Raw genomic sequence first — 27,695 nt, forward strand, 5'->3', positions numbered from 1 at the left:
AGCAAAGACTTTCCTCTATTTCAGGAGAAGGGGCTGACACTTCCCAGGAAGACCTCTGAGAGATCTGCCTTGTTGGTTTCAGAGCCTCAATGACCTTGTGGTGGTTAAGGGAGCAGTCTCTCCTTAGGTGACCCAAATCCTGACCCCACTGTATGTAACCTTCTATAGGAGTTCCTATCAGTCCAACAACTGACAGTTACTGGTTGTGGGGGGGGGGTAGTTACACTCCAAACAGATCCCCAGGGAGTTCTGTCTTATTGCTATCAGAGCTCCCCCTCCCCATGGTACGCTGGCTGTGGGTATAACCTCCACTCAAGATGCCTGCTTCCTAGCACACAGCAGCCTCAGTCAACAGTCCTCAGCACTGACTGTAGGGAGAGCAGACAGATCCAAACTGATCCCCAGGGAGGTCTGTCCTGTTGATTTCACAGAGGACTGAGCTATGGGATGCACAGAGAGGTAGCCAGAATGTTGACTGTGGGAGTAGGCTCCACTACGGGAGCCTTCTATAGCAGTTTGCAACAGCTTGGTAACCAACAAGTACCAGGTGGGGTAGGGGGGTGTCACGTTCTGGTCAAGTCTCCATGGAGGTCTGTCTTGTTGCTACCAGAGTCCCCCTGGCACACTGTTGGCTCTGAGTGCAGCCTCCATTCAATGCTCTTGCTTCCTAACACACAGCAGCATCAGTCAGCAGTCCTCAGTGCCAACTGGAGGTGGGGGCAGACTAACCCTAAGTTTGTCCTGTTGGTTTCAGATGCCAGAGCTATGGGGTGTGCAGGGAGTAGGTAGAATGCTATGAGAGCAGACTCTTCTGGAGCAATTCACAGCAGGTTTGCAGGTGATAGTGCCCAGGTAGGGGAGGAGCTGTCATGCTCTAAACAGACAAGGTCTGCCTTGTTGCTGTCAGAGCCCTACCTGTAGTATGATGGCTGTAGCTGTAGCCTCCACTAAAGATACATGCTCCTTAGCACATAGCAGCCTCAATCAACAGCCCTCAGCGCTGACTGAAAGGGAATAGACAGACCAGAACTGACTTCCTGAAAGGCCTATCTTGTTGGTTTCAGAGGACTGAGCTATGGGTGCATAGGGAGGCAGGTAGAGCATTGACTATGAGAGTAAAATCCACTGCAGAGGCCTTCTGTAGCAATTTGAAGTAGGCTTGCAACTGATGGTGTCTGAGTCGGGGAAGTGCTGGCACACCCCAAATAGACTCCTGGGGAGGTTACACCTTGTTAATTTTAGGGCAGAAGCTTGGGGTCCTGTCTCTTTGTACAGGTTAGGGAAACAGGCTCTTTTTCTGGGCCCACTAACACAGTTCACAGCAGCTACAGCCCATGTGGCTGGGGGAGGGGCAAGGATGGTGGAAGAAGCGATTTTCCTACCATATGGGACCGACTGTTGACTTGTTGATTCTTGCCTGTCTGCAGTTCCCCACTGCTTTCCTCTGCTCCCCAACTCAGAGTCCTTCAAAGCCAAGCACGATTTCCTTGTTGATTTCTTGTTGTATTTGTGGGGAAGAGTTGGAACGATGGTTTGTTTTTGCCTCCATCTTCCCAGAATTGAACCATTTTAGTGTGATGATAATTTTCCCTCTGCACATGGAAGACATTATTTATTTCTGACATCCACTGTTGCTGCTAATATTCTTTTGTAATAAACTTACGTTTTTTCCTCTGATTGCTTTTAATGTCTCCATTTTTTTTTTTTTTTCGGATGCAGTTTTTCTACATTGTGACTAGGTATGGGTTGACTTTATATTTTTATTCTTCATGGGATTTGTGGGGCTATCTGGCGTCTGTCTTTAAAATCAATTCTGGTTTTCAGCCATTGTTCCTTTGAAAATTGTCTCTCATATTTGTTATTATATTTTTCATTTGTAGAAATTTTTTTGTAAGTTTTTATGGACTTTTGTTCCTTTGTCATACTTTCAATGCCCTCCTGTATTTCTTTAAACAGATTGATATTTATACTTGATGCTTTCCAGTTTGTTGTGTTTACTGACTCTTCCTCATGGTGCCTTGTTTCCTCATGTATTTGATGTTCAAAAGTCAGTCTACGTTTCTTGCAACTTTTTCTGTAGGAGTCCCTTGAGGCAGGTGTTTGGCATGTATCCCTCCATAGACGATTTGCATTTATTTTTGCCAGGTACCTAGGGCACCAACAACTTAGCATCACTATAAACTTTAAAATTGTGCTTTTTTTGTCCACTCAGTTGTGTGTTCATTTTTGCCAAACTTGTGACCGACACTTGTGGCTAGGAATTCTCAGAGGAGATTTTTATCCTTCTCTACTTCATCTACCCAGCATCAGACAAAGAAGTCTCCTTACGCGGGATGACATATTTTTGTCATACACCCACTGAAAGTTTAGTCTGCAGTGGTAGGGAAAGCGTGTCCTTTATACCTTCCACCTGCCCTTTGATTATAGGCTCTGAGGATCTGCACATGCCCTCTGAGCAAAAACCAGTTCCACTGCTTGCTTTATTCTGTGGAATCAGGTTTCTTGTCATTTTTAGACTTCGGTTGTTTCTCTTCCTCTCCTTCCAGTTTGGTGATTTTATCCAGTGATGTTCATCATCCTATCTAGGAGTCTTTCTACATAATTACCAGAATGTACCTTGCTTTTTTCACTCAGTTTATCTTAGTGATTTGTCCCATCACATATACAGAACTGTCTCATTCCTTTAAACGACTTCACAGTATTCCACTGTATGGCTGTCTCGAATTCATAATATAATGAATATCCTTGTACGGATCTCTTTGACCAAAGATTTCTTTTCAATATATACATTTATCAAATTACTTCTGTGTTTAAGCCATCAATGGCTTCCTATTTCTCTTAGAAAAGAATTCCAATCTGTTATGTCTAGAAAGCTCTTTGTGATCTTCTATCTACCTCCTGACTTTATCACGTACATGTTGTCCTGGCCTGCTATCTTCCAGCCACACAGGCTTCCTTTCTGTTCCTAAAACAAGCCAACTTCTTCTCTGCTTTAGAGTCTTTATGCATGCAATTTTCTCTCTACCTGAAATTCTCATCAAACCTCTCTTTGTACAGCTGGTTCCTTCTAACCTCAAGGTTCTGACTTACATGTACCATTCTCAAAAAGACCTCCCATGACTACTCTAACTGAGGTAGGCCCCCTTTGTTATTCTCATCATAGTACCTGATTATGTACTTCACAACATTAATTCACTTACTTAACAATTATTTACTGAGAACCTGCTAGATGATAGGCACTGCTCCCCGGGCTTCGGAATCCTTACTGTTTCTCAATACAATTATATATTCATTTGCTGTCACTGTCACCAGAATACAAGTGCCAAGACCAAGTTTTGATCATCATTACATCCTCTAGCCTTAGCAAAGTAACTGACACATGTTGTTGTTGTGTGCAGTGGTAGCAGCAGACAATAAAAATTTGTAGAATGAATGCATAATATGCCAGCTCAAAAACATTCTCATTCTATTCAGGTTCAGGGACACAAGTGAAGCAATTATCTCAAAGAACGACAAGCTTGATTAGAAAACTGTTCACCTTTACCAAACAAAATAAATCAATTCAAAGACCTTAACCGCAGAAAACATCAGTAAGAACTCAGCATCCAGCTCCCAGCAACAGGCAGCCTTGCTAGCCAACCTCGTAAGGGACCTCTGCTATGACACACACTAGCCTGTTTCTCCATGTTCCTATTATACTTAGGGTGGTCATATATTGTACCAACTGGGATCCTTTTGACCCCATTAATAACTATGCAGGGTCACTAGGCAAAAACCAGGGCTGTCCTGATTGGGCAAATTGGGACATTCAGTCACTTTAATTACAGAGCACAATTAGACAAGATCTGTTTCCTAGTGAGGTACAAGCTTTGGAACGAAGATGTAAAGAACAGGCGAAATGTGCCACTGCCACTAGGTGGAGCTGCACCCTCAAAAGAAACGAGGGCATTTCAATTCCTCCAGGAAATTCTTCAGGTGTATATACGCTCAGGTTACTGTTCAGTAATCTTTTCAGTTTAAATGTGTAGTACTGTAAATTTGAACACCTTAATTAATGTAAAATTGTCTTCTGGGAAATGATTACTGGAAATAAGTCCAAAAGAATTGTTCAACCAGGTTGTTGTTATTAGGTGCCATCGAGTTGGTTCTGACTCAGAGTGACCCTATGTACCACAGAACAAAGCACTGCTGGTCCTGCACCATCCCCACAATCCTTGTTATGCTTGAGCCCATTGTTGCTGCCACTGTGTCAATCCATCTCCTTGAGGGTCTTCCTTTTTTCTACTGACCCTGTACTCTGACAAGCATCAGTCCCTTTTCCAGGGACTGATCCCTCCTGACAATATGTCCAAAGTATGTAAGATGCAGTCTTGCCATCCTTGCTTCTAAGGAACATTCTGGTTGTACTTCTTCCAAGACAGATTTGTCTGTTCTATTGGTATTTTCAGTATTCTTCGCAAACACCACAATTTAAAGGTGTCAATTTTTCTTTGGTCTCCCTTATTCATCATCCAGCTTTCACATGCATATAATGCGACTGAAAATACCATGGCTTGGGTCAGGCACACGTTAGCCTACAAGGTGACATCTTTGCTCTTCAACACTTTAAAGAGGCCCTTTGCAGCAGATTTGCCCAATGCAATGTGCCTTGCGATTTCTTGACTGCTGCTTCCATGTGTGTTGATTGTGGATCCAAGTAAAATGAAATCCTTGACAACTTCAATCTTTTCTCCGTTTACCATGATTATGTTGCTTATCGGTCCAGTAGTGAGGATTTTTGTTTTCTTCATGTTGAGGTGTAATCCATACTGACGGCTGTGATCTTTGATCTTCATCAGCAAGTGCTTCAAGTCCTCTTCACTTTCAGCAAGGAAGGTTGTGTCATCTGCGTAATGCAGGTTGTTAATGAGTCTTCCTGCAATTCCGATACCTTGTTCTTCTTCATGTAGTCCAGCGTCTTGGATTATCTGCTCAGCATACAGATTGAATAGGTATGGGGAAAGGATACAACCCTAACACACACCTTTCCTGACTTTAAACCATGCAATATCCCCTTGTTCTGTCCAAAAGACTGCCTCTTGATCTATGTACAGATTCCTCATGAGCACGATTAAGTGTTCTGGAATTCCCATTCTTCACAATGTTATTCATAATTTGTTATGATCCACACAGTCCAATGCCTTAGCATAGTCAATAAAACACAGGTAAACATTCTTCTGGTATTCTCTGCTTTCAGCCAGGACTCATCTGACATCAGCAGTGATACCTCTGGTTCCACGTCCTCTTCTGAATCCGGCTTGAATTTTTGGCAGTTCCCTGTCAATATACTGCTGCAGCCACTTTTGAATGATCTTCAGAAAATTTTTGCTTGTGTGTGATATTAGTGATATTGCTCGATAATTTCCACATTTGGTTGGATCACTCTCCTTGGGAATAGGCATAAATGTGGATTTCTTCTAGTCGGTTGGCCAGGTAGCTGTCTTCCAAATTCTTGGAATAGAGGAGTGAGAGCTTCCAGCGCTGCAAAGACCCTGCTGGTAGCTGAATACTGGTGGCATAGCTTCCGGCATCACAGCAACAGAAAAGCCCTCACAGTATGACAAACTGACAGACATGTGGGGGCATGTTCAACCATACTATGATCAATACCTTTTATTAACTTATTTAAAACAATTTCAATTACTGCCTATTGTACCCGATGCAACATAGAGGTGAAAAAGATACTTGTTGCCCTTAATATGGCAATCTAGCGTACTTGAAGTCTGTGTGGGCTGGATTGGTTATATAATTTGTGGGGTCCAGTGCAAAATGAAAATAAGGAACATCTTGTTCAAAAATTATTAAGAATTTCAAGATGCCAACAGCAGAGTATCAAGCCAAATGTGGAGCCTTTCTGAGAGTAGGGCCCCTTGTGACTGTACGGCCTACGTGTCCACGCCTGAGCATAGGTTAGTATTCTATGAAGAATTATAGACTCCTCCACTATGCTGCTTAGCATATGTTGCAATGCTTCCAGGGCTCTCCAGTTTGTTTTTATTCTGTGTGGTACATTTGGCACATACAGGATTAAAGTAAATTTAAAAAATTACTGGGCATGGACTGTATATGTGCTATTTGCTGTAGGGAAATTATGCTAAAGTTTAATTCAATCAAGTACATAAATACCTATAAAATAAGAAAGATATTATAAAAAGATACAATTATACAATTCTGCTTTCCCCCATGAGACTAAAGGGCAGGAAGAACTGAAACTGGTAGGCATTCAACAAATACTTGTTAAATGAATGCTGGGAGAGTCAATGGATGGAGAGTTCATCAAAGGGAAACATCAGGGAAAACTGAAGGGAAAGTTAAGATTCTGAAAGTCACAGGTTAGTCAGGAAGGGCACTGCAGTCAAGCGGAAACGGCAGTGGAAGCAAAATGCTGCGTATTTTTTATTCAATTTGTTTATCGTCATCTTTCATTACAACAGTAACCCCTGTAGGAGCAGGAATATTTTTCATTTGTTCATAGCTGTACCCAGTGCCCAGGAGAGCATCTGCCCCATAGTGAAAAAACCAAAACCAAACCCGTTGCCTTTGAGTTGATTCTGACTCATAGCAACCCTATAGGACAGAGTAGAACTGCCCCGTAGGATCTCCAGGGAGCATCTGGTGGATTCCAACCGCTGACCTTTTGGTTAGTAGTCACTTAACCCCTGCACCTGTCCCATAGTAGGCTTTCAGTAAAAACTTTGAGTGAATACATGCAGACAACGCTAGTTACCTGCATTGTCTATCAGTTTGCCATTCTGTGATGGCTTGTGTGATACTATGATGCTGAAAGCTACGCCAGAAGAAAAGAAAGCTACGCCACTGGTATTCAAATACCAATAGGATCATCCATGGTAGACGGGTTTCAGGGGAGCTTCCAGACTAAGACAGACTAGAAAGAAAGGCCTGGCAATCTACTTCTGAAAATTAGGCAATGAAAACCTTATGGATCACATATAGAGATGAAGCTGAGCCCACTACCTTGGAAGACACTCAAAATACACAGCGGACGCTTATCAACTATTGTGAAGACGGCACAGAGCTGGCAACATTTCATTGTTGTATGTGGGGTTGCCATGAGTGGGAGCCACAGCAACTAACAACAATGCTACTTACCTAAACATAGGAAATCCGGTTGGAGCCAAATTGACTAATGCTTTGAATATCAAAGTGAGAATCTATACTTAGACCTAGTGAAGGTTTTTAAAAAGAGCAGTGATAGCACCTGAACAGTGATAGGATTTAAAAGAAAAAAAATCTGAAATAATGTTATCTGTTAGTATCTTCTCACACCCTTCTCTTAATTACTTTTCCTCTCCTTACTGCCCCACAGCCTCAAGACACTTCCTGGGCTGCACTTAATATTCCCTTAAGCCAAATAAGACACGGAATAAGAATATTAAAAGTACTATTAAAACAAGCAAACAAAAGTAAAGCCGGCAACTTCTGTAGATTTTTACGAAGGACAACTGCCCTATTTCCTGTGTCTCCATAACCACGCTATGAACTACTGTGGGGGATACAGCTGTTCCGAATATTCTGGGCAGTTTCTACGCCGAGATGGGAGACTTGCACTAGATATGCTCAACAAATTATCTGTTTATAAATCAAATTATTGCCAGATTAACAAACGGTGTAATTATCTGGGTAAACAAGTCCTTTTCGCACCCAGTTCGCCCCTTTTTCCGGCCGATATAAAGTAATTAGATGAAAAAGCAATGTTTTTGTTCCGATTTAATCCTTCCAAGTATCTACAGCGCTTTGTTTTGTTCAGATTCTTAGCCAAGAGTAACTTTGCATTCGAATAGGGTGTGCCTGGACTCGCTGCAATGTGACAAACGACACCACCAACGGGGCGCAGGCGACAGACGCTCGGGCCACCAGCACAGAAACCCGCCTGCGCAGGCGCGTGACCGTGTCCGTCAGCTGGGAACCAATAAAGTTGGGCGTGTTCAAAGGGGTCCTTGTCCTTCAGGGCCTGTTGGAAAGGCCTGCAAAAGAAGACTCCTAGAAACAGCCTGATGTTTTTAAGCCTTTTCTTTCTCTTCAGTATTTTTTTTCCCCACTCGCAGTCCTTGTGTCCTGAGGGGAACGGCTCGGTTTGGGCCTGGCGGAGCGCATTTCGGGTGTAGCTGGTCCGGCGATCGCCACAGGCAGCCCCGAGAAGGCCCCCGGCTCACGTGGACCTGGAGGCTGGAGCTGTGGCGGCGGAGACAGACGCGATGAAGCCCAGACCCGCAGGGTTCGTGGACAATAAGCTCAAGCAGCGAGTCGTCCGGGTGTGTATTCCGTACGGCGCGGCCTCGCAGTGGTCCCTGCTCGCCCCCCCGGGTGCTGCCTGCCCATTCTCGGGGGCTCCCGGGCCGCACTTGCCTAGCCCCCGGCCTCCATCCGTCTGGGTGTCGCCGTGGGTCAGTTGATAATTCCGCTCTGCGCTGGAGGTGCAGGGCCTGCCCCTGCCACCATTGGGTGGAGTCTCAAGGAGGAGCCCCGACGGGTGGGAGGGTGCAGCCTGGTGGGCCTGGACCTCAGTGCAGGTCGGTTAGGAGAACGGAATTAGCCTAGTTACAGCCTTCCTGTCCTGTGAACTTAGGCCAGAAACGTTCTTCAGACACCCGGATTGTCCGAGGTGTTTTGGAAACCACACAGAATACATTAATTTCCGGTCTCAGGGAGCTTGCAGTCAGGGCGGAGACACAGTAAAAATAGGTAACATGCAGCAGACGTGGAAATAGGTCCGTTACGTACCGTGTTGTCGTTTTCACAGCCCTCAGTAGGAAGCAGCGTGTGGCTAAGGCCTTGGAATGGTGCAGGCAGCGAGCAGTATGAGTGAAAAGGAGGGGAAATTTCTCTTCACATTAGACTTTGGGAGCTATACGGTCTTCCTTTCTTACTTCACTGACCGCTACACAATTTCCCCTTTGGATCCATCTCGTCCTGTGTTTTTGTTGCTTTGGAGTCGATTCCAACTCATGACGATCCCTAGTGTGCAGAGTAGGACTGCTCTGTAGGGTTTTCAAGGCTGCGACCTTTCGCAAGCAGATAGCCAAGCCTGTCTTCTGAGGCGCCTCTGGGTGGGTTTGAACTGCCAACATTTTGGCTTAACTGTTTGTGTCATCTCATCTTACCAGGGACTCCGTCTTATCTTGTTGTTATTAGGTGCTTTCGAGTCAGTTCCAACTCATAGCGACCCTGTGCACAACAGAACGAAACACTGCCCGGTCCTGAGCCATTCTTACAATCGTTGTTCTGCTTGAGCTCACTGTTGCAGCCACTGTGTCAATCCATCTCGTTGAGGGTCTTCCTCTTTTCCGCTGACCCTGTACTCTGCCAAGCGTGATGTCCTTCTCCAGGGGCTGATCCTCCTGACAGCATGTCCAAAGTATATAGACACAGTCTCGCCATCCTTGCTTCTAAGGAATATTCTGGTTGTACTTCTTCTAGAACAGATTTGTTCGTTCTTTTGGCAGTCCATGGTATATTCAATATTCTTCACCAACACCGTAATTCAAAGGCATCAATTCTTCAGTCTTCCTTATTCATTGTCCAGCTTTCACGTGCATATGATGCAGTTGAAAATACTACGGCTTGGGTCAGGTGCACCTTAGTCTTCAAGGTGACGTCTTTGCTTTTCAACGCTTTAAAAAGGTCCTGTGCAGCAGATTTACCCAATGCAATGCTGCTTCCATGGCTGTTGATTGTGGATCCAAGTAAAATGAAATCCTTGACAACTTCAGTCTTTTTCCCCGTTTATCATGATGTTGCTCATTGGTTCAGTTGTGAGGGTTTTTGTTTTCTTTATGTTGAGGTGTAATCCATACTGAAGGCTGTGGTCTTTGATCTTCATTAGTAAGTGCTTCAAGTCCTCTTCACTTTCAGCAAGCAAGGTTGTGTCGTCTGCATAACGCAAGTTGTTAATGAGTCTTCCTTTAATCCTGATGCCCCATTCTTCTTCATATAGTCCAGCTTCTCGAATTATTTGCTCAGCATACAGATTGAATAGGTATGGTGAAAGAATACAACCCTGATGGCACACCCTTCCTGATTTTAAACCAATCAGTATCCCCTTGTTCTGTCCGAACAACTGCCTCTTGATCTATGTAAAGTTTCCTCATGAGCACAATTAAGTGTTCTGGAATTCCCATTCTTCACAATGTTATCCATAATTTTTTGCGATCAACACAGTTGAATGCCTTTGCATAGTCAATAAAACACAGGTAAACATCTTTTAGGTATTCTCTGCTTTCAGCCAGGATCCATCTGACATCAGCAATGATTTCCCTGGTTCCACGTCCTCTTCTGAAGCCGGCCTGAATTTCTGAGTTTCTGAATTTCTTATCTTGCCAACCTCTAAATGTTAGGAGTGCCCTGAGCCTCTGTCATGTTTGTGCTCTTTATCCTCAAACTCCTGTCATCTGTCCACACTCCCTAGGTGATCTCATCTAGTCTAATGGCTTTAAATACTGCGTATATGTTCATGGGAGCCCTGGTGGTACAGTGGTTAAGAGCTAGGCTGCTAACCAAAAGGTGGGCAGTTTGAATCCACCAGCTGCTCCTTGGAAACCCTATTGGGTAGATATTCTGTGTCCTGTAGGGTCGCCATGAGTTGGAATCAACTGGATGGCAATGGGTTTGATTTTTTGGTTTTATATGTTCATGACTGCTATATTTATATCTGGTTCAGATTTTTCTCCTGCACTCCAGATTCATATATCCAGCTGTATACTCAGCATCTTTTCTTGAATGTCTGATAGGTAACATGTCCAAACTGAATTTTTATTTTCTCTTCCAGCCTGTCCTTTTCCTGGTGTCCTGTATCTCGATCAGTGACACCCCCATCCATTCCTTTGTTAAGGCCAAAAATTTTAAGAATCTTTCTGACTCACGTGTTTCACTTTTGGTATCCAGTCCGTTGACAATCTAATTGGCTTTACCTTCAAAATATTTTCCAAATCCAGCCACTTCTTACCATCTATCCTGCCACTCGACCTGGTTCAAACCACAATGTATTAGATTATTGCGGTAGATGCCTATCTGATCTCTGATTCTACTGTTATATAAGGACTATACCCAACAGGGGAGCCCTGGTGGTGCGGTGGTTAAGAGCTCAGCTGCTAACCAAAAGGTCAGCAGTTCAAATCCACCAGGTGCTCCTTGAAAACTCTGTGGTGCAATTCTACACTATAGGGTCACTGTGAGTCAGGATTGACTCGTTGGCAACTGGTACGGGCTTATACCTAACCGAGCAGACAGATTTTTAAAGGGAAAATTAATGCTTGTCCAGGCCGTGCTCAGAACCTCTGGTGGACTCTAAGGCATTTACAGTAAAACCCAGCCCAAAGAGCCCTGCATGTTCAGGCCCCTCTCTACCTTTTTGTCCTTGTTACCTTTTGCTGTCTTCCTTGGTTACTCTGTTCCAGTCACACTGACCTTCTAAAACACACCAAGCACAGGACCTTTTGCTCTTGCTGTTCACTAACTCTGAATTGCTCTTCCTCTGCATATTTGCACCACTTAGGAGAATTCGCAGTGGTTAAGGGCCGGGCTGCTCAGCTGCTAACTGAAAGGTCAGTGGTTCGAACCCACCAGCCGTTCTGTGGGAGAAACATGTGTCATTCTGCTTCTGTAAAGATTTCAGCCTTGGAAACCCTATGGGACAGTTCTGACTGTCCTGCACAGTTGCTGTGAGTCGGAAGCAACTGGATGGTAGTGAGTTTGGTGTCTGTTTGATTTTTGCTCCTGTAGGTTTCTGAGTGATGACTCTTCTTTGCCAAATCCATAGGCCTCTTCTCAGTCCTTCCCACACTTAAGTGCTCCTCAGTATTTGACATTGTCAGTTTTCCTCTATTGCTTTTACTTTTGTTCATTATAAAATTAACAGGTTCTCATGGTTTAAAATAAAAATGACAGAAGAGTATAAAATGAACAGAAAAAAATCCCTCTTAGCTCCACTTCCTGTTTACCTTCTCCAGAGGTAATCATGGAGAATTTCTGTTGTATCTTTCTTAAGATTTTATATACATATATGTGCTTACATATGTATTTATTTTTAAAGAAATCACAAATGAGCTTATCTGCATCTATTCTGCTTGCTTTTTCACTTAGTGATATATTTTCGATACCTTCTCGCAAGTAGTTTTCTTTCTGTTGCCATCAAGGAACTTTTGGGCTTGCAGTGGCTAGGTTGTTGTTGTTCGGTGCTGACAAGTTGGTTCCGACTCATAGCAACCCCGTGCATAACAGGACGAAATGTTGCTTAGGCCTGTGCCATTCTCACAAGAGTGGGTATGTTTGAGGCCATTGTTGGAGCCACTGTGTCAGTCCATCTCATTGAGGATCTTCTCTTTTTTGCTGACACTCTCCTTTACCAAAGATGATGTCCTTCTTCAGGGACTGGTCCCTCCTGATAACATGTCCAAGGTACTTGAGATGAAATCTCGCCATCCTTGCTCCTAAAGAGCATTCTGGCTATATTTCTTCCAAGACAGATTTGTTTGTTTTTCTGGCAGTTCATGGTATGTTCAGTATTCTTCACCAGCACTGTAATTTAGAGGCATCAATTCTTCCTCGGTCTTCCTTATTTATTGTCCAGCTTTCACATGCATATGAGGTGATTGAAAATACCGTGGCTTGGGTGAGGTGAACCTAAGTCCTCGAAGTGACATCTTTGCTTTTTAACACTTTAAAGAGATATTTTGTAGCATATTTGCCCAATGCAATATGTCATTTGATTTCTTGACTGCTGCTTTCATGGGCATTGATTGTGGATCCAAGTAAAATGAATCCTTGACAACTTCAATCTTTTCTCCGTTTATCGTGATGTTGCTTGTTGGTCCACTTGTGAGGATTTTTGTTTTCATTATGTTGAGGTGCAATCCATACTGAAGGCTGTGGTCTTTGATCTTCATTAGTAATAATGTGCTTCAAGTCCTCTTCACTTTCAGCAAGCAAGGTTGTGTCATCTGCATAATGCAGGTTGTTAATGAGTCTTCCTCCAATCCTGATGCCCCGTTCTTCTTCACATAGTCCAGCTTCTCAGATTATTTGCTCAGCATACACCTTGAATAAGTGTGGTGAAAGGATACAACCTGTCTTGTGCCTTTTCTGATTTTAAACCACGCAGCATCCCCTTGTTCTGTTCGAATGACTGCCTCTTGGTCTGTGTACAGGTTCCTCACGAGCACAATGAAATGTTCTGAAATTCCTATTTTTCGCAGTGTTATCCATAATTTTTTATGATCCACATAGTCAAATGCCTTTGCGTAGTCAGTAAAACACAGGTAAACATACTACTGGGTATGAGATTGTTATGGATTAAGTTGTTCCCTAAAAATGTGTGTCAAGTTGACTAGGCCACAATTTCCTTTATAGTGTAGTTGTCCACTATTTTGTGATCTGATGTAATTATCCTTCCTGTGTGTTGTAAATTCTAACCTCTGTATGTTAATGGAAACCTTGATGGTGTAGTGGTTAAGAGTTCAGCTGCTAACCAAAAAGTTGGCAGTTTGAGTCCTTGGAAACTCTGTGAGGCAGTTCTATTCTGTTCTATAGGGTTGTTATGAGTCAGAATCTACTCCAAGGCAGTGGGTTTTGTTTTGTTTTTAATATAGTAATGAGGCAGGATTAGAGGCAGGTATGTTAATGAGACAACTCAACCTACAGGATCAGATTGGGTCTTGAGTCAGTCTTTTTTGAGAAATGAAAGAGAATCAAGCAGAGAGGAGAGGGACCTTATTACCACCAAGCAAGAAGAGCCAGGAACGGAGTGTGTCCTTTGGATCTGGGGTCCCTGTGCTGAGAAGCACCGATACTAGGGGAAGATTGATGACCAGACCTTCCCCAGGGCTAACAGAGAGACAGCTTTCCCTTGGAGCTGGCACCCTGAATTTGACTTCTAGCCTCCTAAGCTGTGAGCGGATAAAGTTCTCTTTGTTAAAGCCATCCACTTGTGGTATTTCTGTTACAGCAGCACTAGATGACTAAGACGGAGATACACTCAAAAAAGTGTAAGTACAAGTGAGTATAATTTTTAGATTAGCTGTAGTAAATGACAGCATGTTGTCAGACCCCAGAGCAGGGGAAGTTAACTGGAACCGTCTGGTTTTGCGTACTGAGTCTCTTGCCATCAGTGGCATTTATGCAGAGACTGTTGCTGTGTTAGGAATATTTGAGAAGAAATTGCTGTGTGAAATGGGACATTGGCTGGACTGCACGACTAGCAGGTACTGAAACAGAGGTTGGTACTTAAGTCCAAGTTTAAACTCTGACACTGCAGTTTATGTGTTGCCAGACAAGTTATTAGCCTTTTTAAACCTCACTTAAACCTCCTTAACTACAAAACGGCGAGACTAATACCTACCTCATAGCACTGTTACGATTAAACAAGATGATGCGTAAAAGGCCCCTAGAACAGTGCTTAGGACAGAGATTCCCAAACATTCTTGGTTTACAATTCCCTTAGTTTTTCAGCAAATTTTTTATAATGTCCCTAGACCAAAAGAGGAGGCCTGGTGGTGCAGTGATTAAGTGTTCAGCTGCTAACCAAAAGGCGGGCAGTTTGAATCCACCAGCCTCTCCTTGGAAACCCTATAGAGTATTTCTATTCTGACCTGTAGGGTCGGTATGTGTCAGAATCGACTTGATGACGGTGGGTAGACCAAAAGAAATACCTAGTGGGTCTATCTATTAAGTACTTGGGTCCAAGCAACCTAATAAGTATTTTGTTCAAATAACTTCGTAGATTATTTGAAAAAAAAATAATATATAAAAGTTGGAAAAAAATCAATGTGTTTTTATTTCTTCTTAAAGTATGTGCCTGTCGGGCACTGCACAGTTTCTCATACTTTGAAATTCGGTTGACGTTGCCACTCTTGCACCCTGTTCCACATTCATTTTTGCATCACATTAGCTTTTGGTTACAGCAACCACCGAAAACCCAGTTTTGCAAAGGTGGAATCTTCAGAAGGAATAAAAGGTGATTTAATGTTAAAACCGTGAATTGCCTCAAGCTAGGAGTTCTCGCAGTGCCTGGCAGCAGTGATCCCCATGTTCCCTCAAATTAAAATCTCCCTGGTGTGCCGGTGAGCTCGTGTCTCTTACTAGGGTATAGTAACCCCTCACTTATTGCATGCTAGCTCTTCTAGTTATTGTTGTTGTTATTGTGCTGTCACAGTGACTGCTACTGCTAATTTTAAAAAATCAGTATTATTCCAGATTGAAAATAATTTGGTGATTTTCATTTATGTTTCTGGTACACTTTATTAGTGAAGAGTTTACATCAAAGTATAGCATGTTTCAGCAGCTTGATCTCTTGTTGATTCAAATCACTGTTTGAAATATTGAGTGTTTTATATTTTTGTATTTTTTCTTTTAGTATCTTACCAGTAACAGATGTGGCAAATACGTGGACACTGGACTCTTAGCATCTGATTTGCAAAGAATGTACAGGTAAAGAAACGTAGCCTGCAGATCCTTGCTTTTCTTTCCTATCTCTTTTAAAGTTTCTATCCTGCCTATGGAAACCCTAGTGGCATAGTGGTTAAGAGCCACAGCTGCTAACCAAAAAGTCGGCAGTTCAGATCTACCAGGCACTCCTTGGAAACTCCATGGGGCAGTTCTACTCTGTCCTGTAGGGTCGCTGTAAGTTGGAATTGACTCGACACCAACAGGTTTGATTTTATCCTGTCTAAATTTGTAATTGCTTTTGATACCAGCTGGCATCAGATTACCAATCCATAAACTTGGAATTCAGTTCAGTTCTACAAACATTTGTTACCCACCTATTACATGCAAGGAGCTGTCCTTGTTACTATGGGGAATGGCTAATTCTTATCTTTCAGTATCTCTCAATCTGCTCTGGATAGAGATGTTACTATATTACTTCCTACTTCATTAAAGAATAAAAACCTTCAGGCATCATCTCCCTTAGCATCCTGACTCTTTATCTAGAAATGTGTCACTCACTTATTCCTCCCACTGAAGATAAATCCTTCGCCTCTGTCTCTAATCACACCTCTTCTTATATTTGCTTCATTAGTTATCTCTGCTTTGTAAGTTTCAATCTCTATTTTCTTTCCTCCTTATACTGTGAACAAGTAAATATCTCCAGGTCTCTTCTTGTCTTGAATAAAAAAAGAATACACTAAAACAAAATCCTTTTTAAAAATTTTATACCCCACTTTAAACAAAACCAAACACATTGCCGTCAAGTTTATTCCGACTCATAGTGACCCCATAGGACAGAGTAGAACTGCCCTATAGAGTTTCCAAGGACCTGGTGGATTTGAACTACCAACCTTTTGGTTAGCAGCCAACCTCTTAACCACTATGCCACCAGGGTTTCCCCGCTTTTACTCCTACTCAGTATTTTTCCTTCTCTTCATCCAGATTTTTTTTAAAGAGTGGTCTAAGCCTCCTGTCACCCTTATCACTCACTCTACTGAAATGTATGAATTGCCTTTTTCTTGTAATTTCTTTCTTTCTTTTTTTTAATCTTAGTTGATGGTACAACTACCTGCCCAGTCACTTAGGTTCAAAGCCTTCGTGTTGTCTTCTACCTAACCTGTGCCCCAGCGCTCCCACATGTCTGCAGTCACCAAACCTTGCTGTAGTCTTAAATATTTTTCGAAGCCTGTTCTCTCCTTTCCCAGCATACTACTTGCTTCCTCCAAGTCCTCATTATTTCTTGTCTGGATTTCTTTTTCAGCTTCTAAGCTATGTCTAGCCCTGCCTTCCTTTCTTCCAGGGCTTGGCAAACTATGGTCCCCAGGTCTTATCTGGCCTGCCACCTTTTTTGGGTAGCTCGTGAGCTAAGCATGGTTTTTACATTTTTTAATGATTGGGAGGAAAAAAAAAAGGATATTTCATGACTCATGAAAATAATATGAAATTCAAAATTCAGTGTCCATAAATGAAATTTTATTGGAATGCAGTCACACTAGTTCGTTTACATATTGCCATGCACTACAAAAGTAGAATTGAGTAGTTGCAACAGAGGTCATATGGCCTGCAAAGCCTAAGATACTTACTGTATGGCCCTTTACTGAACGAGTTTGCTGACCCCCGCTTTAATCCATCGGTTCTGAAACCCCTCATGCTCAGGCCTAACAAGACAGTATAAGACATGACAGTTAGTCCTGTGGTTGAACCTATTTATAGAGTAAGTGTGAGCGCTAGAACTACAAGAGCAGACCGATGCAGATATGTCCTGTTGGTATCTCACATGCCCGGAACAGCAGTGTTGCCGGTGATTTCTGAAATGATGAACAACAAATAAAGTGAAATCTCTCAGCTTATAAAGCAGTTGCATTCCTGGAAAATTCAGTGTGTCTTAAAACCATGCAGAATAGACTTTGTGTTTACATGTACAGCAGATAGGGTCTCGTTTCCAAGAAAAACCAAACCCGTTGCTGTCGAGTCGATTCTGACTCATAGCGACCATATAGGACAGAGTGGAACTGCCCCATAGAGTTTCCAAGGAGCGCCTGGTGGATTCAAACTGCCAACCTTTTAGTTAGCAGCCGTAGCTCTTAACCACTACTCTACCTCTTGGTTAGCAGCCGTAGCCTTAACCACTACGCCACCAGGGTTTCCAGGTCTAGCTTAGGTAACTCTGAATAGGTTTTTCACCTACATGAGTGTCACGAGGAAGCGACATACTTTCTCTCTGGAACTGTTCTGTGTATAGAAGGATATCCAGCAATGTTGTCCTCACCCACTTAATGTCCGTAATGCTCCCCAGTCATTGTGGTCACATAAAATGCCCCCTCAGACTCTCAAAATGCCCCTTAAGGATGGTACCACTCTTGTTGAAAACCACTGTTCTACCCTGTGCTAACCACAGCCACCAAAGTGGTCTCCTCAAAACACATATTTAACCTTCTTCTCTTTAATACCCTCACTTCTTCCTCACAGATACCCGTTATTTTCAGTTGCTTTACGATATAAACTCCACCTCTTCAGTGTGGTTGAAAGGCCTTTGTGGTCCGGTTCCTCCTTATCTCCCTGCTTCACACCATATGGGCCAGTAACACCTATGAGCTCTTTGTAATTGCACAGACACACACATATACACCATGTTGTTTCCTCTTTTTCTTAGCTCATGCTATGTCACCTCTCCCTAGAATCCCCTCCCTGCCCACTCCCCTTTCTTCTTCCCCTGCCTCCCACGCCCACACAGAGCTAATCCATACTCTTGTCTGCTCCCCTGCGTCTCTCTGTCATTGCGCAGACCACAGTGTGCTTGTGTCTGTCTCCCCCACTAGGCAGAGTTCTTACAGAGCCTGAATAGTGTCTCTTACTTATTTTTGGGTTCCCAGCCCTTGGACAGTTCTTGGAGGAAGGTAGACACTCCGTGTTTGTTGATCGAATTGAAGGAGTTGGGTGAATGAGTGACCGAGTGAATGAATAAATGACTTTCAGTTCCTACACAGCTTATTTTAAGTCCTAAAATTGAAGTGCTGTAAGAGGGCGGATGAGTTCTGGGTAGGGGATTGTGCTGGGCCTGGTGGAAAGGCTTACTGAGGAAATAGTTCTTGTGCTACACCTGGAGTAACAGAGGACAGGTGGCTTCCCAGAGAGCAGTTCACGCACTCATTTGTTACACATTCTTGCGCCCTCACTGACTGTATTCATTATTACATTTTCCTGTAGCGTTTTCATTTTCTTTCTTTTTTTTTTTTTTTGAGTGGATAATATATTTGCACAGTTTCAAAATTATGCACAGTTACTATGAATAATTACCAAGTTAAGATTTGCTGAGCCAGCAGGGGGTATGCCCACATACTTGATTTGTGGGCTTTTCTTCCCTTACTGAAAGTTAAATTTTGAAGGTATTAGGGCCATTCATGCTAATTTCAGCATCGAGAATGGGTTTTGTTTCTTTTCTCTTTAACCCTTGCCATTCAAATCTCACCAAGATCGGAGTCAAATATACAGGTAGAAAAGTTTATGCCAAAATCCAGTTTGTTAAGAAGCAGATTCTTGGGTCTTCATTTAATGGCAGGATACTGTAGCCCATTTTCAGAAATATTGAAATTCTGTCTCATTCTATTGATTAGATTTAGTGAAATGTGACAGGACAAGATAGTATCATGGTGACATATGGTTTATGCTGGATTGTACGTCATGCAGACATTCCCTTTTGTACTGTCAGCATCTCTAACAAACATGGTGAGCTTTTACATTTTCATGATTTAGCAAATATTGATTGAATGATTGTTACATGTAAGTACATCTCACATCTAAGTGATATGAAAATGAGTGTGAGTCTGAAGCTCAGTCCAGAAGAGGAGGAAGATAAAAGAACAACCAACTATGATTATGAAACAAAGGATAGGCCAGGTATTTTGATAAAGTGTTACGACAGTGTGTTACTGTTATTAGGTGCCATCAAGTGGTATTTAACTCAGCGACCCCATGTGACAGGGGAGAAGTGTCCCATAGGGTTTTCTTGGCAGTAGTCTTTACAGAAGCAGATTGCCAGGCCTTTCTCCCTCAGAGCCGCTGGGGAGGTGGAACCGCCCACGTTTTGGGTAGCAGCCAAGTGCTTAACCATTTGTGTTGGTATAGAGGAGTTTTTTTTTTTTTTTTTTAAGTTCTAGGGAATGGAGGAAAGTCCCTAGGTGCATGAAGACTTTGCACTCAACTGCTAATCTAAATGTTGCTGGTTCAAACCCACCCAGTGGTAATGTGGAAGAAAAGCCCTGGTGATCGGCTTCTACTAAGGTTAAAAAAAAACCCAAACCCATTGCCCATTGAGTCAATTCTGACTCATTGCGATCCTATAGAACAGAGTAGAGCTGTCCCATAGAGTTTCCAAGGAGTGCCTGGTGGGTTCGAGCTGTGAACATTTTGGTTAGCAGCTGAGCTCTTAACCACTGTACCACCAGAGCTCCGTGCCAAGATTAGAGCCAAGAAGACCCTATGGAGCAGTTCTATTCTGTAACACACGGGGTCGCCATGAAATGGAAATCAACTTGACAGCAACTAATGACAACAGGGAATGGAGGGAGAATCTTACGTTTCAGTGAATGAGTTTTAGTTTTTAATATTCAAATATTGCATACAAAGTGCTGGAGTAAAACCTGCGAAAGCCAGAACCGGTATAAGGTGGAAACCTGTCAGAGAAGGAAAACTAAAAGATTCTCCGCTAGTGATAATAGTGATAGAAAAGAGGTAAGACTGCACCCTGTCAAAGGTGGATAATTTGCAAGACCCGGAAAAACAAGCCAGTTCTGTTGAGTTCCGGCTCTCACAGGTTTCACTGTATAAGTTCTTTATATTCTAGATATTCTTAGTTACGGTGCCCTGATGGCACCACTCAGCTGTTAACTGAAAGGTCAGCAGTTTGAAACCAACAGGTGCTCCACGGGAGGAAGGTGTGGCATCTGTTTCCGTGACAATTACAGCCCTGGAAACCCAGTGGGGCAGGAAACCCAGTGGGGCAGGAAACCCAGTGGGGCAGGAAACCCAATGGGGCAGTTCTGCTCTGTCCTGTAGGGTCGCTATGAGTCGGTCAGAATCAACTCGATGGCACACAACAACATTCTCAGTTACTCTAGCTTTTTTTAATAAGTTAGTAGATTTTTTTTAAGGTCTTAGTTTCATACTTGTGTCTTCTGTTTTTAGTTTTAATTATATTTTCTACATTATTTTTAAGTTATGTAACTGTTGGCCTGCTAGCTGCCTTCAATTAAAAAAAAAAAACAAACCATTTGCCCTGGAGTGGGTTCCGACTCGTAGTGATCCTGTGGAACAGTAGAACTGCCCCATACAGTTTTCAAGGAGCGTCTGGTGGATTTGAACTGCCAGCCTTTTGGTTAGCAGCTGTAGCTCTTAACCACTATACCACGGGGGTTTCAATTTCTAAGGAGCGACTGGTGGATTCAAACTGCCGACCTTTTGGTTAGGAGCCATGAGTCTTCTTAAACTGACTGGGGAAAAGGGTTTCCTTTTGAGAGGGATAGGGTTTAGAGCCCTGAATATCGGCCTCACTTGAGAAGTGGCTCTTGCTAGATGGCAGTGTGTGTCAACGTCTGTAGTAACAGATCCCTTTGTTTCTTCTCATGTTTTGCATTCTCTGTTTCTCCCGCTTGAATGTGATTTGCTAGCAGAGTTACCATGACTTTGTGGTTTATATTCCATTTTTAAAGCCATTAAATACCTGATATTTAAAAGCATAAAAACCAAAAACCCATTGCTGTCAAGTTGCTTCTGACTCCCAGCAACCCTATAGGACAGCGTAGAACTGCCCTATGGGTTTTCAAAGGAGCGGCTAGTAGGTTTGAACTGCTGAGCTTTTGGTTAGCAGCCGAACGTAACCACTGCACCTCCAGGGCTCCTAAAAGCATAAAACTACCTTAAAGAAGAAAGCTTTTGTATTGACCTGTCAGTATTGCTTTAACGTATCTTGCTTTTTACTTTTCAAAAATGGCCATGGTTAAATATAGTGTTTGCTTCATTTAAAACCTTTTATTTTGATATAATTTCACTTGCAGAAAAATTGGAAGAATAGTACAAAGAACTCTCATATACTCCTTACCTAGACCGTCCCTTTGTATACACTATGGTATCTATTTCCTACGAACAAGGACCTTCTCTTACGTAACTGCAATTCACTTTTTAAAACTAGTAAATGTACATTGATTCAAATATTTAATCCTGTTAAATAATAATAATTCAGGAGCCCTTGAAGTTTACAGAATTTTGTAGACTGTCTTTAGTCTGGAACAGCTTCTCAGCCTGTCTTCGTTTTTCATGATTTTGATGTTTTTGAAGGTTACAGAATTTTATAGACTGTCCTTCAGTTTGGGTTTTTCTGGTGTTTTTGGCAGGAATACCAGAGAAGTGACGTGACCTCAGCAGACACATAATGTCGTCTGCGATGTTACTTGGTGATGTTAATTTTGATTTTAAGATTGTATTTGCTAGATTAATCTACTGTAAATTAACTTGATACCAATAAATAATTTATGTAGAAATGCTTTGAGACTGTATAAGTATTGTTTTTCATCAAACTTTCACCCACGATTTTTAGCATAAGTTCTTATCTGAAATATTTAGCTTGAATTTAATAATGAGGAAATACAAGATAAATCTAGATTGTTGGACATTTTACAGATTAGCTGACCTGTTGTTAGGCGCCGTTGAGTTGGTTCCAGCTCCTAGTTGTGTACAACAGAACGAAATAGTGCCTGGTCCTAGACTCTTCAAAAATGTCACACACACAGGACAGATAAATTAGAGGCTTCTAAAGATCCTGGTGGTACAGTGGTTAAGGTCTATGGCGAGCTACGGCTGCTAACCAAAAGGTCGGCAGTTTAAATCCACCAGCCGCTCCTTGGAAACGCTATGGGGCAGTTCTGTTCTGTCGTATAGGGTTGCTATGAGTCGAAATTGACTAGACAGCAATGGGTTTTTGGTTTTTTTTTTTTGTAAGGAGATGAGGGAGCCCTGGTGGCACAGTGGATAAGAACTATGGCTGTTAACCAAAAAGGTCAGCGGTTTAAACCCACCAGCCACTCTGTGGGAAAAAGATGTGGTGGTCTGCTTCCATAAAGACTTACAGCCTTGGAAACCCTATGGGGCAGTTCTGCTCTGTCCTGTAGGGTCACTGTAAGTCAGAATTGACTCAATGGCAACGTGTTTAAAGAGATAGGGCAGCCAAATGCAGTGCATAAGCCTTGACTGGATGTTGGATTAAAGGGAAAAAAGCTGTAAAGAACATTTTGGTAAAACAGTTTGAGAAATCTTAGTATGGACTGGATGTTAGATAGTACTATTTTATCAATGTGAAATTTCTTGTATGTGCTGATGGTTTTGTCATGTAGGTATTCCTGTTCTTCAGAGATACATGCTGAATATCTTGGCGTTAAGTTTCTGCAACTTGCTTTCAAGGGGTTCTGTCAAAACAGAATTTTATATGTAGAGAGAAGTAAAGGAAATATGGGAATATGTTAGTAATTTGTGGAGATAGGTGAAGAGTACATGGCTGATCATTATATTCTTTCAGCTTTTTAGAGGTTTGAAATCTCAAGAGAAAAAAAATCAAAGCAAAAAGGCCTAGTAAAGAGAAAAATAATTGAGAAAAATCACAATCATGAAAATACAGACTTAGAGACTTGTCTGAAAATAGGTTTATGGTCAGTGTGAATATAGTGGCACATTTAAATATGTATGCAAATTTATGTGATACTTTTAGAGTGAGCTTAGTGGGAAGATACTGGTGGAGACCACTGTGCTAAACTTCTTGTCATATTTTTCAGCGTAGACTATGGTCGAAGAAAAAAAAATGCTTTCAGGATTCAGGTAGAAAAAGGTGAGTCTTTTAGTGTTGCACTTGTAATAGCAGTAACGGTACCGAAAGAATTGTTTTGGCTCATGGCAGTTCTTCTGTTTCAGTATTTCACATAATTAGCACTGAGAAAGGACTTAAGGATCTAACAGAATCAGAAGGTGAAAATCTAGCAAAAAGATCAAGACAAGGTGAAGAGGATGAGTAAGTATGATAAAGTGGAGTTTTTTTCCGAAACATGAACCTGATCCCATTGTGTTCCTGCTTTTAAAACTTTGAGTGGCCCTTCGTTGCCCACTGAGCGCTGCCTAATCCGGACCTAGCCTCTCCAGACCTTCGCGTCAGCCACACTGAACAGCGCACTATTCCCCAGAGAGGCCAAACTCTTGCTTTGACTGTGCCCTTGTATCTGGAATATTCACGTCTACTTCACAAACTCCCACGCAGCCTTCAAGAGTCAGTTGAATTTTTATTGCCTTTGTTAGGCCTTTCTAGACTCTTTTCTTGGTGTTTCTTTAGCCCTTAGTTATGGACATTTATTATAATGCTTGTCATATCATGAGATTAAAGTTACTTGTTTACTTGCCTGCATCACTCCCGTTACCTTTGTTTTTCTCTGCCCTAATAGAACACCAGAGACATAAAAAGGTGCCAATTAATTTCACTGTTTTTAAGAAGTAAAGTTACTGAGTTTATTTTTAAAATAACTTTATTGAAGTATAGTTAAATTATACATTTTTAAGGTATAAATTTGATGAGTTTGACGTGTGTATACAGCATGATACTATCACCATAAGCACAATATCAAACATATCCATCCTTCCCAGAGGTTTTCTTGTGTCCCTTTGTGATTCATTTCCTCCCTCCACCCCTGGCCCCAGGCAGCTTCCTGTCACTATGCATTAGTTTGCATTTTCCAGAGTTTTATATAAATGAAATCATACAGTATGTACTTCTAAAATCTGGATTTTTTCACTCAGTATAATGATTTTGGGATGTATCCATGTTGTGTGTATCGTTAGTTCATTGCTTTTTGTTGTTGTGTAGGTATGGATAAGCTGCCGTTTAGCCATGTTATCTGTTGGACTTTTGGGTTGCTTACACTTGGGGGTTGTCAGAAATAAAGCTGCTGTGAGCATTGATGTGCTGGTCTTGTGTGGATAGTGTTTTCACAGGTGTGGAATAGCTGGGTGATATGGTAGGTGCATTTGACTTTCTAAGAAACTACCAAGGTTATTTCTGAAGTGTTTCTACCATTTGCCTTTACGTCAGCAGTGTATAATAAGAATTCTTTTCCACGTTTTGTGAACACTTGGTATAGTCACGCACACACATACCGCTTGCTGTCAAGTCGATTCCAACGCACAGGTGACTCCATATGATGTGCAGAGTAGAACTGTGCTCCATAGGGTTTTTATTTTTAAGAAGCGTATTGCCAGGCCTTTCTTCTGGGGTGCCTGTGGATGGGTTCAAACCACCAGCCTTTTGGTTAGTAGCCAAGAGTGTAATCCAAAGGACGTGCTGTTCTCCTGGTTCTTCTTTCTTGGTGATATGAGGTCCCCATGTCTCTGTGCTCACGTCCCTCTTTTGTATCTCTAAAGAGATTGATTTAAGACACAACCTAATCTTGTAGATTCAGTCCTGCCTCATTAACATAACTGCCTCTAATCCTGCTTCATTAACATCATAGAGAAAATCACATTGGATGACAAAATGGTGAACAGTCACATAGTACTGGGAATCATGGACTAGCCAAGTTGACACACATTGCTGGGGACACAATTCAATCCATAACAGTGGGTTTATTGCCCATTTCTTTATTATTATTTTTTTTGTGTGAAATGCCTGTTCAAATCTTTTGCCCTTTTGCTTTTATAAGTTTGTACCACCCAGAGGGAAACCAGCCAGTCCTTCATCCCAAGTGTGATGTTAGCTCCAGGTTTGTTTTCTTTTAATAGGTGCCCTTTATCAGATGGAAGGAGCCCTGGTGGCACAGTGGTTAAGTACCCGACTGCTAAGTGAAAGGTTGGCGGTTTGAACCTACCAGCTGCTCCACGGGAGAAAGACGTGGGAGTCAGCTTCCGTAAAGATACACAGTCTTGGAAACCCTATCGGGCAGTTCTACCCTGTCCTGTAGGGTCGCTGTGAATCGGAATTGACTTGATGGCAGTGGGTTTGCTTTGGTTATCAGATTGAGGGCGTTTCCTAATATTTCTAGTTTGCTGAGAATTTTTATCATAAGTAGGTGTTGCATTTATCAAGTGATTTTTCTGCATCTTTACCCCTTTGTTCTATTAATTTGATGAATTATATTGATTTTTGAGTGGTAAACCAATCTTGCATTCCTGGGATACACCCTTCTTGGCCCTTTTATATATGGCTGGATTCGGTTTGCTAACTTTTTGTTAAATATGTTTGCACAGATACTGATATTGGTCTGCTTCTCCCTCCTTCCCTCCCTCTCTTTACTCTTTTCCTTCCTTTCCTTCTTTCGTCTGTGGTGTAGAATTTGTTGGCATGAAGTGGCCCATGATACTCTCTTACCTGTTACTGTCTGTGGAATCTACGGTGATGACCACTTTTTCATTCTTGATGTTGGTGATTTTGTCTGTCTAGATTTTCATCTCATCTAGCTAGTGGTTTGTCAGTTTTGCTGACCTTTTAAAAAAGCAGCTAAAAAGATTTTAACTGGTTGTTTGTCGATTTCTGCTGTTACCTTTATTATTTGCTTTCTTCTTACTTCGGGTTTACTTTGCTCTTCTGACTTCCTAAGGAGGAAGCTTAGATTATTGATTTAGACTTTTTTCTTCCCTAATGTAAGCATTCAAAACTCAAATTTTCTCATAAGTACTGATTTTGCTATATCTCACAGATTTCGATGTTACATTTTTTATGTCATTCAGTTAAAATATTTTCTAATTTGTCCTGTACTTTGCCCTTGACCCATGTGGTTTTTAGTTTTCAAATATTTAAAGTTTTTTCCGGTTATTTTTGTTATTATTTACTGATGTTTTTAGTTATGATACCAACACTTGCTCATTTTTTAAAGATTAGAAAGAAGAAAATTGGGAAAGGAAGAAGAAAAACATTAGAATTACCCAAAATACCATAATCCACAGACAACCATGGTTGACATTTTGGTGTTTCTCCTTACTTTTTCACTACGTATATACTCATTTTCATAACTTCTTTTTTTGAAATAATTTCAAACTGATGAAAATTAAAAGAACAGTACTCTTGTATACTCTTCATCCTAGATTGGCTCTTTACCCTGTAATATATTTTCTAAAAACAAAAATATTTTCTTACATATTCACAGCACAGCTATCAAATTCAGGAAACTTTGGTATGATTCTTTATCTCCGATTTCATCAATTATTCCAATAATGTCCTTGATAACCAATTTAAAAAAAAATCTGGTCTGGAATCCAGTATAAGGTAAGTATTGTAGTTCATTGTCGTGCTTCTTCTATTTTTTAAAAATTTTTATTGTGCTTTAAGTGAAAGTTTACAAATCAAGTCAGTCTCTCATACAAAAATTTATATACACCTTGCTATATACTCTCAATTGTTTTCTCCCTAGTCAGACAGCACTCTCCTTCCCTCTACTCTCTTTTCGTGTCCATTTGGCCATCTTCTGACCCTCTCTGCCCTCTTTGTCTCTTCTCCAGACAGGAGATGCCAACATAGTCTTATGTGTCTACTTGATCCAAGAAGCTCACTCTTTACCAATATCATTTTCTGTCTTATAGTCCAGTCCAATTCCTGTCTGGAGTGTTGGTTTTGGGAATGGTTCCTGTCTTGGGCTAACAGAAAGTCTGGGGACCATGACCACTGGGTTCCTTCTAGTCTCAGTCAGACCGTTAAGTCTGGTCTTTTTATGAGAATTTGGGGTCTGCATCCCACTGCTTTGCTGCTCCCTCAGGGATTCTCTGTTGTGTTCCCTGTCAGGGCAGTCATTGATTGTAGCCAGGCACCATGTAGTTCTTCTGGTCTCAGGCTGATGCAGTCTCTGATCCATGTGACCCCTTCTGTCTCTTGGGCTCATAATTACCTTGTGTCTTTGGTGTTCTTCACTCTGCTTTGTTCCAGGTGGGTTAAGACCAATTGACGCATCTTAGATGGCTGCTTGCTAGCGTTTAAGACCCCAGACGCCACTCTCCAAAGTGGGATGCAGAATGCTTTCTTAATAGATTTTATTATGCCAGTTGACTTAGATGTTCCCTGAAACCATGGTCCCCAAACCCCTGCCTGTGCTGTACTATGTCATGCTTCTTTAGTGCTATTTCATCTGGACTCGTTTCTTAGTTTTTAGTCGTCATTGACATTTTGAAGGATGTTTTACAGAATGTTTCTCAATTTGAGTCCG

The 27,695-nt window shown here is 41.8% G+C and overlaps 1 protein-coding gene across 7 annotated transcripts in view; it reads left to right on the forward strand.

The window, feature by feature from the left end:
* The first annotated feature begins 8,178 nt into the window (after positions 1-8,178).
* Positions 8,179-27,695, forward strand: part of NVL (nuclear VCP like) — a 133,802-nt gene continuing 114,285 nt past the window's right edge. For 3 of the 7 annotated variants that reach the window (XR_010319440.1, XM_064276843.1, XM_003410940.4), the window contains exons 1-4: positions 8,179-8,312; positions 15,407-15,480; positions 23,298-23,350; positions 23,434-23,530. Coding sequence is in view for 3 of the 7 variants with exons in the window: in XM_064276843.1 (XP_064132913.1) it covers positions 8,256-8,312; positions 15,407-15,480; positions 23,298-23,350; positions 23,434-23,530 (281 nt within the window). In the remaining 4 variants the exon portion in view is untranslated. The other 4 variants (XM_064276844.1, XM_064276846.1, XM_064276848.1 and 1 more) reach the window with 4 other exon arrangements.

This window comes from Loxodonta africana, chromosome 25 (assembly GCF_030014295.1).
Source record: "Loxodonta africana isolate mLoxAfr1 chromosome 25, mLoxAfr1.hap2, whole genome shotgun sequence".
Lineage (NCBI taxonomy): Eukaryota > Metazoa > Chordata > Mammalia > Proboscidea > Elephantidae > Loxodonta > Loxodonta africana.